Genomic DNA, 11,669 nt, shown 5'->3' on the forward strand with positions numbered 1-11,669 from the left:
ATAATTATACTTACAGATTTTTATGCCAATTTATCTGCGAGAATATGTTTAAAAAAGTAAAATCCCGGTAAAAGACAAAAGGGTAGACATTTGCATTACCTATTAAGTATTATAGAAAAATATTAGAGGAAACATATATATTTTATCGTCCTCTCCAAGGTCGGTGCAGCTGATATATAAAGGGGGTCCTATCCAAGGTCGGTGCTGCTGGTATATAAAGGCGGTCCGATTCCCGGCGGAGCCAGCATCATCCGACCTAGGCAGATCAGTATAGTCGAACATTTAACATTCGAAATTTTTTCGAAAACTTGTAAACCATGGAGATTTTACAAAAGACAAACGAGCGGTTCCGAGAAGGAGTTCCCGTCCGGGTGGTTCGAGTCGAATCACTTACCACCATGTGGGTTCGTTTGGCTGGATGGCCGAAGATAACCCAGACACTTTATTTGAAGATGATGGAACATCCCGTGGAGTACTTGCCGAAGGCGAAAAGTTTAAGAACAGGCATGCTAGTCGCCGTGCTGGTAGATTTTAAGGAATCTAGCGCTTGGGAAAGAGCCATCCTTTTACAAAGGACCATGACTGGCTACATCGTCTTTCTAATCGATTGGGGTTTAGAAAGCGAGCAATGTCTCGATTCAATACGGCTGCTGCCCCGTAAATTGGCAAAAATGGCACCGTGGGCTAGAAAAATCGTCCTGCCAGGTGTACGAGAACAACCGATCCAAGGGAAGAGACATCGAGTGGCCCAATTCACCATGTTGAGACGGACAGGGAGCCTAGTCAACATCGATCCTTCTCCAGGAGAATCAATAACTGCAAGGTTGCTGCTGGACCGAGAGCCGGGAGAATCCGCAAGAGATATGGCAGCATACTGGCTGGAGTTGGGATACCTCGATCCCGAATAATCGCTACTATTGCCAGACTCTTTTTTTCTAAGTATAATAATTCTTGTATGTATGGTTGTATGTACGGTTTTATGTGAATATTTGTATTTTTTTATACATATTACTACTGAATTGTATATTCTTAGTCAAGTATGGTTTTGTATGTCTGGTTTTGTATGTATGGTTTCGTATGTATGATTGTATGTACAGTTTTATGTGGATATTTGTATTTTTCTATATATATTAGTACTGAATTGTATATTCTTAGTCAAGACTGTAGGTGAATAAAAACTAATGAAAGCTTAAAAACTTGTCAACGCTCTCTTATCGCTCCTTCCCATTCACACAAGTCCTACAATACTAAATTTAATGCTCAACTGTACGAATTGCAAGGTACATAATAAAAAAAAGAATAAAAAAGTAAAATAAAATAAAAAAAAGAATAATAGAAATAAAATAAAATAAAATAAAAATAAGTGCGAATTTTTACGACACGAGGTGAATTATTTAGGACTTATAATTAGTGAGGATGGCGTGAAACCCGACCCAAAGAAAGTCGAAGCCGTATCAAAATTTCCACGGCCGAAGAGGGCGAAAAATATCAAACAATTTCTGGGACTAGCAGGATATTACAGAAGATTTATACCCGATTTCTCCAAGGTCGCGAAACCATTGACACAACTATTAAAGAAAGACACTCCCTTTAAATGGACAGAAGATCAGGAAAACGCATTCAATAATTTAAAGACAGCGTTAGTGACGAAACCCGTCCTGCAATATCTAGACTTTTCTAAACCCTTTAACCTTACTACAGACGCATCAGGATATGCAATAAGCGGTGTACTAAGTCAAGGGCCAATCGGAAAGAATTTGCCGATTGCGTATGCCTCAAGGCTATTAAATCCCGCCGAACAAAACTACTCTACCATAGAAAAGGAGTGTCTGGCAATTGTTTACAGCGCAATGCACTTCCGACCGTATCTTTACGGAAGAAAGTTTACCATCGTAACCGATCATAAACCTTTAGTGTGGATGCATTCTATCAAAGATCCTACTTCAAGAATTTGCAAATGGAAATTAAAGTTATCGGACTTCGAATTTGATATTGTATACAAAGAAGGCAGGGCGAACGCAAACGCAGACGCATTATCTAGAAACCCTCCGGAAGTTTGTTTACAAATCATAAAGAGAGAGGAAGTCTCACCGATTCGCTATCCTGTCTCTAAAAGATTCGAAATAGATACGTCAACCGAAGACTCTCCCATATTCGAAGCTAAACCACGCGTCTTGCCTCAATCCAGTGACTCTAAAAATCAAGGAAAGGGTTTTACCCGAAAACATTTTACAATAGAAGAAACCCCTATAGAATATTTAGACCAAGCATTAGCAGAAATCGATGTAAGTACAGATAAAGAAATAACCAATCGAGAAAAAGAAGACACGGATACAACAAGCGAAAAAGAGACCTCCACTGTAATTCCAGAACTAATTCAACAACGAGAAAAGGACACGAGACCTACGATAATTGCGGAACTAAGAATTTCAGAAAAACGAGACTTAATTACGAGAGTAAATGACCATAAAGTAATATTCATAGATGTACATGGCAATCCGATAGATAAAGGAGCCTTAGAAATGAAGGAGACGGGGAAATTGCCTCGTTATGAAGATTTAATGTTAATGAAAAAGCAAGATTGAATTACGATTCCGGGAAATACATCGTATCCCTACCGATAAAGGAAAATAGAAATATTCCAATAACACCAAAAAATTTATTAAACTCGCTAAGATCTCTACTAGATGTAGTAAATGAAAAACAGTTAACTTCCTTTAGCATTAGCAAAGGAAACTTGGAGGAAATACCCTGGCGATGTACAATCAGAAAATTAAAGGAAATATTTATGGAAAAAATCTTAACCATCACCATTTGCACTGGGGAAGTAATGACCCCGCCTGTGGAAGCGCGGAACAACATAATACGAGAAAAACATGAATCGAGCGTAGCAGGACACAAAGGAATAACAAAAAACTTATCGAAGAATACGACAACACTACTATTGGAAAAACATGAAAAAGGAAATTCAAGATTACGTAAGAACATGTAAGGAATGTCAATTGAAGAAACTCACAAGAATAAAAGCAAAGAAACCAATGGTACTTACAGACACACCAGGTAAAGCGTTCGATAAGGTTAGTGTGGATATTGTAGGTCCATTACCAAAAACCCAAAGAGGAAACGAATACATATTAACTATCCCAGACCTATTGACAAAATACTCAATTGGGATTCCACTAGGAGGAATCTCTTCAGCCGAGATAGCGGACGCTTTTATAAAGCGATTTATTTATCGTTTCGGGTCACCGAGAGCTATTCTCACTGATCAAGGAACGAACTTTACATCCTCACTAATGAAGAAAGTAGCAAAGAGATTCCGCATCAAACAATATACCACGACGGCATATCATCCAGAAGTAACGGTTCAATCGAAAGATCTCACCACGTGCTGATAGAATATCTCAAATTATACATTGAAAATTCCAAAAATTGGGACGAATGGGTAGAATTAGCTATGTTTTCCTATAATACCTCTGTACACGAAGGAACGAAATTCTCCCCGCACGAATTAGTTTTTGGACATCTAGCCAGAGAACCTACTGGTGAAGTAATAATCGAAGAAAACATGGAACCAACTTACGCAGAATATCTCGAAGATCTGTTCGATAAAATTAACACCGTACAACGAATGGCAAGGGAAAATTTGATAAAATCCAAACTAAGATCAAAGGAATATTACGACCGACGAATCAACCCCCAAGATTTTAAAATAGGAGATTCGATATATTTACTAAAAGAACCCAGTAAAGGAAAATTCTCCGATCAATATACTGGACCATACAAAGTGCTAGAAATCTTGCAGAACCAAAACGTCAAGATCGAAGTAAAAGGGATTCCGCGAACGGTGCACTTAAACAAGTTAAAACTAGCGCATAACCGAAATAAGCAATGAATAAAGCGATTTCAGTGGGCAACGTAGTGCGGTAGTATATGTTATAGTACTGTTCGTCGAATAACGCAGATACCGAACACCTAAAAGGAAAAAGGAAAATTATTATACGTGTTTCAATTATTGCTTAAATATAAAACGTGTTAACTCAATGAACAATTAACTAGCGAAGGTGAAAGTTACCTTGTGAACAAGTGATCCACATACAAGAAAGTGTACGTGCAAGTATAGGTTATGGGTCCTTGTTCGTGGAACACAATGTGTGACAGCTACCTAAAATAAGCGAATAAATCATCTTCAATTGTCTCAGTGCAAAATACAAGGTTATTAAATGTTATAACTATATTATGGATAAATCAAAAGGAGGTGTGACACTGTTCGTCGAACAATACAGATAGCGAAAACTTAAAGGAAAAGGGAAAATTATTATGTGTACTCCAATTATTGTTTGAATATACAACGTGTCGATTCAATAAATAATTAAAAGAGGGGAAGTGAAAGTTACCTTGTAAACAAGTAATCATCATACAAGAAGGTCTACGTGCAAAATAGGTTATGGCTCCCTGCTTGCGGAACACCATGCACCAGCTGAAAATAAACGAACGAATTAACTTCAGTTGCCTTAATGCAAAGAGCAGCATCGCTAAATGTTATAACGGTGCTGTGGAGGCGTGGCACTGTTCGTCGAATGACACAGATAGCGAAAACTTGGAAAAAGAAAAGAAGTTTATTACGAGTGCTCCAATTACTGTTTGAATGTAAAACGTGTTAGTTCAACGAATAACTAAAACAGTGAAAGTGCAACTTACCTCGTGAACAATCAATCACCATACAAGGAAGTGTACATGCATGGATTTCGCAGATTAACAAGAAGAAATAAAATAACTGATAAATATAGAAAGTGGTTAGAAAATAATTAAGATAGATTAATTGAGAGTTAGTAATAAATATAACCGGAGTAAAAGGATATTTTATCATGTATTAATCTACGTAGTATTGTTATATTATTATATCTAACATGCAGAAGCGGATTTTGTAATGCACAATAGCGGCCGCACACACAATGCATTATACATATATTAAATTAAATGAATTAAACAGTACCTTTATAGCCACACACGGATACCAGTTACGTGAAACTTACGGATGTGAAATCGCCCTATTAGGAGCAATATCCGGCTCGGTCACCCACCCGCTATTATACCTCAAAAGAAGACGAAATATCGATGATCAAATAGCAGAACCTCAAGGGATATCGATAACACCGGTAGTCACTAAACTACCAACGACATCTACGTCCACCTTGAGCGAACTCAGAGATATCATCAATCAAATTTCCTTTGGAAATTTGAACTCCAAGGGTGGGGGTGTCACTCCGCACGCGCCGTAACAAGAACAAGAAAGCCATTCTATACAAAACACGCGAATAAGGATTTGAATGCACAAACGAACACACGGCACTACGAAACGAAAGGAAGGATTAACAAAATGAGGGCGATTAACGGATCCAACCAATAAACAGAATACATATATACACAATTCTAAATAAACCACGAAATAAGAATAACTACAAAAGGGGAAAATAATTGAAACGCCAGGAAAATATATATATATATATATATATATATATTTCAATCAATCAATTTGGAGAGTTACATATAAGTATAAACATATATGCCGAACATGTAATAACCTAGTAAATATTAGAGACAGTGCTTCCAATACTATGCAATAAATACAATATTATCAATTTATGAAATATAAGTATACATGAAGTCAAAACTTAATAGTTTAACGAATACATAAAACATACAATATTGTATTATTAAAGAAATGAAGGTTACATTGTCAGAAATATATATATGTGTGCGAATTCTATCAAACCGATAATCTAAGATACATACTTAAAACTAGCTGTTACGCCATGCGGCTTGCCATAGATCATATTCTTAACTGCCCGGCAAAACAAACATTGTAGTGGCAAGCGCATGGTTCATTAAGCAGGGCGGCCTCCAGAAACGTCGATTCGTGGCCGTTATTTTATCTGGCGTAAAAGAATGTGGCGTGATCCGAAGGTAGTGGGGGTCGCCTTCCAAGAAAGAATCAGAACGTTTCGAGAAGCCAAACAGTCCACACATATCTTGTATCGCGCATTACGTAGTCACATTTCTTTTTGTTGTTCCATTTATATCCTTCTAGTTAATAAGTTGTTGCAATAAACATTAATTTAGTTGTGTTAATTCTGTGAAATTTCATTGAACTACCCTTATTATCATAATCGAAATAAGGGAATCGATCTGTTCGTGGCGTCGATTGTTTAATCGTAACGAGAACTTACAACTCTCGTTGACGTGATATCTCGCGATCGCGTCTCTCCGCGAATGATCGAAACATTTTGGTCCTTCGAGCCGGATCACGTGCCAGTGAAGAGTGCACTTACCAGTGACCATACAGTGCCACGTGACTTTATCAGAACCAGCAGCGGAAGCAGGAGCATCCACCACAGCGAAACCAGTGACGTCAGGCGCGTCATCTTCGAAGAAGCACATCCCATTGGCAAGGGAACGCAACCACGCAGCCTTCCGTCGCAGCTGGACAATCATCAACGCAACGAATTTCACAACTTAACATACACGCGACCTCACGCCGCACGACAGTAAGGTAAGCTCGTTCCTTATTTCAACCATCTCCTATCCTCGGCAACGATGACGAGCGAAGACCAACTCATCTCCCTGCGTCGGAGACGAGGCTATTGTAGCGGCCGATTCACATATTTATCGAATCGACTGGACGAGTACGAGCAATCTGAGAGTCAGCAAAATTCCTTATTTTGAAGCGATTCAACTCGAATTAGAAGTATTGGACGAGGAGTAACAAGCGCGCGGCTTCGAAATAAGGGATCAGTACGTCGCGGTAGACACAAGGCTACAAAATCTTCTGAGGAACGCGCAAACAGCTTCGCCGTCGACATCCATAAACCCTCCAACCTGTGCATCATCCGCAAGTTTAAATCCGATATCCATTAAATTACCAGATCTTCGGCTCCCTACCTTTGACGGAAGCTTAGAAAAATGGAACACGTTTTATGATACCTTTTCCTCCACAATCGATAAAAATCCTAGTCTCACTGACATACAGAAATTCCATTACCTGCAGTCCGCCCTGCAAGGAGAAGCAGCCGATTGTTTAAACGCGTTACCCCTTAGTAATGTAAACTACAGTCAGGCTATTGCCGCTCTCAAGGAAAGTTTCGAATGTCCACGATACACAGCTTTCAGTCACTGCATGGTAATAATTGATTATCCAAGGATAACCAAGGAATCTCCAACGGAATTAAGGCGCTTAGTCCACACATTTAAACAACACATATATGCATTGAACAAATTAGAAGAATCCTACCCCGATTCCAGTGCTATGCTCAACAGCCTCATCCTCTCGAAAATAAGTATCATCCTCTCATCCACTAAGTATCCAAAAGCAATGGGAAATGACGCTGCCCAATAACGAGGTGCCTCCGTACATTCATTTACTAAACTTCCTAGAGAGATTAGCACGAAGCTCCAGACCGATCACCACAGTCAGACAAACAAGAGAATCACCGGAACAAACTACTCCTGTCCGTCAACGCGCATCACGGGGGCATGCACTTACGGCGACACAGGTTACTCCAACATGCCCCACCTGTCAAGGACCACACCCCATTTGGAGATGTGACACCTTCAAAACCAAATCCCTTCGCGAACGCATTCGGGAGGTCAAAAGGGCATCACTATGCCTCAACTGCCTCGGGAAAGGGCACACAACGAAGCATTGTTTCGCAGGATCATGTCGCGTATGCGGAGAACGACATCATACAATGCTGCATAGGACAAAGCGCCATTCAGGGTCTCGTTCCAGCACGTCCAGCCCGAAATCTTCCCCATCAAATAGCCGATCCACAACACCTTCTTTGCCACCCTACGTATCACCCACTCGTCGCAAAAGGCACACAACAGACCACAGATCGGAAACACCACGAACAGCCGCGTCTCCAAGTCCACCGCCCAGTGACAAACGAACACACAACCAATGACGCCGACGATCGACGACTCCGTTCATGACCGAACATATCAAACCAATAGCATCCGAATTACTGTCCAATGATCTAGTCATGACAGCGCAGATTAATATTTTGAATGATAAACAGCAACCAATCCGTTGTCGAGCGTTGCTCGACACCGGATCCAGTATGAACTTCATTACCGAGGAATTAGCAAAATCGTTAAGGATAAGGCAAAACAAATGTTCGGTCCCGATCGGAGCTCTAGATACCTTGACAACGACCTCTAAGCGACACATCACGGACACGATCACTTCCACTGACGGTACATACACGCGAACATTAACGTTCCTTATCATTCCAATCATATCAACCTTAATTCCCAGCGAACCCATCGATCGTTCGACACTTGAGATACCAAAAAATCTCAAATTGGCCGATCCACGATTTCATTTACCAGCTCCGATAGATGTACTATTAAGCTCAGGTTCAACACTCGCGTCGATGTGTGTGGGACAAGTCAACCTCACGCAGCCAGACGAGCCTGGACTGCGTCTGCAAAAGACGCGATTCGGATGGGTAATCGGGGGGAGTCCAACTTCCCAAACCGCTACAAACATATTTCACACATCCACGACGACTTTACAAGCAGACCTCGCGCGGTTTTGGGAAATCGATGAAGGACCCTCAATTAAACATATCTCAGAGGCAGATCGACGATGCGAAGAACACTTCCAAGCTCACACCCGACGCACCAGCGAAGGACGATACATCGTCGCTCTACCTTTCAACGATCAGCTTCAGTCACTCGGATCCTCTAAAACGCTGGCGAGTAAACGACTCGCCTCACTCAATCGCCGATTCCAGCACGACAAACGCTTCGAATCAGAATATCGAACGGTAATACAGGAATACCTGGCGTTGGGACACATGACGAAGGTCAATGACAACCACTCCGACGACAACGGATACTATTTACCCCATCATGGCGTGACCAAAGCATCGAGTCAAACCACCAAACTCCGTGTAGTTTTCGACGGATCGGCACCAAGCACTACCGGAACCTCCTTAAACGATACACTTCACACAGGACCCAAGTTACAGGAAGATTTATTTTATATATTAATTAGATTCCGCGCTCATCAATACGTACTCACCGGCGACATCGAGAAAATGTATCGGCAATTCCTCGTACGACCAGAGGATCGGAAATATCAAAGGATATTATGGCGCAGCGCGAGTGGAGAAACAGAAACATATGAGCTTAACACTGTAACGTTCGGTTTATCCGCAGCCCCGTATCTAGCTATTCGGTGCCTCAAGCAACTGGCAGAGGACGAAGGACATCGATTTCCACGTGCAGCACAGGTACTGCAGCGGGATTTCTACGTCGACGACGCTCTCACCGGAGCTGAAACGAAGGACGAAGCCCTCACGCTCAGAACAGAACTCACCAATTTACTTCAACTGGCCGGCTTAAACATACGAAAATGGGCGTCAAACGATAATGACTTATTACACGGACTTTCCTTAGAAGAAACAAATCACCAACATTTTTTGGGCGACTCGCAAACCTTGAAGACGCTGGGAGTGTTTTGGAATTCATCCGACGACTCTATTCTTTACTCGGTCGAAGTCAAACCCACGCCCTCTCGAGTCACGAAACGAATCATCAGCTCGGAGATTGCAAAAATTTACGATCCGCTCGGTCTGCTCGCACCGGTGATTGTTCGGGCCAAGATGCTACTTCAACGAATATGGTCGTCGAAAATCGATTGGGATGAATCACTTCCGATCGAGTTACATACAGAGTGGGAAAGGTACTATGCCCAATTACCCTTATTAAACAACGTCAGGTTCCCACGCAAGGCAATAATCGAGTCCGCAATGGAAATTGAACTGCATGGTTTCTGCGATTCCAGCGAAAAGGCTTACGGAGCCTGTATTTATCTTCGAACCCTTAACACCAACGGCCGTGTTTGGACCCAACTTTTAACCGCAAAATCGAAAGTCGCCCCACTCAAGTGCCAGACCATTCCTCGGCTCGAGCTGAGCGGAGCACTCCTTCTTACTTCCCTGATGTCGACAATACAACAAGCCCTATCACACAAAATTACTCGAACTATCTATTGGACCGATTCCACTATCGTCCTCCATTGGCTCAATACATCACCTCACACCCTTAAAACATTCGTCGCTAACAGAGTCTCCGAAATTCAAACAAAAACCAGCATCCGCGATTGGCGCCACGTTCCTACCGACGACAATCCCGCGGACTTAATATCACGCGGCCAAACACCCGAAGAGTTTCTGCGCCCAACCATCTGGCAGCACGGTCCTGCATGGCTCTACCAGTCGGAAGGCTATTGGCCGACATGGGCGCTAACACCGCAAATTGAAGTACCGGAGCAGAAGGGGGCGATTTGTCTGTCCACAAACCCCGCCGATTACTGTTTGTTGCAAAGGTATTCATCCTGGCCCAAGTTGATACGAATCATAGCTCGTTGCCTCCGTTGGAAACAGAAAAGGAACCGAGCGGCACCCCTAACCGTTACTGAATTACGCATAACGCACAATAAACTGATAAAATTGTTGCAAAACATCCATTTCTCCGAGGAAATTCGCACACTCCAAAAAGATCGGAACGCGGCGATAAAGGGTAAGCTCACGCGACTCAATCCGTTCATAGACAAGGAAGGAATATTGCGAGTCGGGGGTCGACTCAGTCATTCGTCGATGACCTTCGCCCAGAAACATCCCATAGTATTACCTAAGTCATCCGTTACAACACGCATCATAGACCACGAGCACAAGATCCACATGCATTCCGGAACGCAGGCTACGTTATACGCAGTAAGACAAAGATACTGGCCCGTTGACGGTCGAAGTCAAGTATGGCGGGCGATCAAAGGCTGCGTCCGCTGCTGCCGCGCTCAACCACCGCCGGTAGAATACGTGATGGGTAATCTGCCGGAGGCGCGAGTAACGGAATCTCGCCCATTTACAAACGTCGGCGTCGATTACTGCGGGCCGTTCCACACCAAGGAAAAACGAGATCGTAACCGTCGTCAGATAAAAGTATACGTAGCCATTTTCGTATGCCTAGCAATTAAAGCGGTACACATCGAGCTCGTTGACGATCTCACTAGCGAAGCCTTCATCGCCGCTCTTCGCAGATTTATCGCTCGACGAGGCTATTGCTCCACCATCCATTCTGATAACGGCACCAACTTCAGAGGAGCAAGCAACGAATTACGAGAGCTTCACGATTTATTACAATCGGACGATCACAAGGAAAAAGTAACCGCATTTTTAGCCGACAAACAAATCGAATGGCGCTTCATTCCCCCTCATTCGCCGCATTTCGGTGGGCTATGGGAAGCAGCGGTGAAGTCATTTAAACGCCACCTCAGGCGTGTAGCCGGCAACGAGTTACTCACCTCTGAACAATTGAATACTCTTATCATAGAAATAGAAGCAGTCCTCAATTCCCGCCCGCTAACTCCTATCTCCACCGATCCAAATGATCTCCTAGTCCTCACTCCCGGACATTTTCTCATTGGCGATTCACTAATGTGCTTACGTGATCGAGATTTCAGAGACATTCCATCGAACCGACTCTCCAGATGGCAGCATATCCAACAGCTTAAACAGCATTTTTGGAACCGCTGGCATAAGGAGTATTTGAACGAGCTAACAAAAAGGCACAATCGTCATCCTCAGAGAGGACAACGTTCC

The 11,669-nt window shown here is 42.5% G+C and overlaps 1 protein-coding gene across 1 annotated transcript; it reads left to right on the forward strand.

Moving 5' to 3' along the window:
- Nucleotides 1-7,988: 7,988 nt before the first annotated feature.
- On the forward strand, nt 7,989-11,318 carry LOC117238868 (the record flags this gene model as incomplete). The annotated part of the gene is made up of 2 exons (XM_033504084.1): nt 7,989-8,256; nt 9,226-11,318. Coding segments are annotated over exons 1-2 (2,361 nt in total), but the record flags the coding sequence as incomplete, so codon positions are not given.
- Nucleotides 11,319-11,669: the final 351 nt, after the last annotated feature.

The sequence above is a fragment of the Bombus vosnesenskii genome, unplaced genomic scaffold, assembly GCF_011952255.1.
Source record: "Bombus vosnesenskii isolate JDL3184/JDL3185 unplaced genomic scaffold, Bvos_JDL3184-5_v1.1 scf7180000013663, whole genome shotgun sequence".
Taxonomy (NCBI): domain Eukaryota; kingdom Metazoa; phylum Arthropoda; class Insecta; order Hymenoptera; family Apidae; genus Bombus; species Bombus vosnesenskii.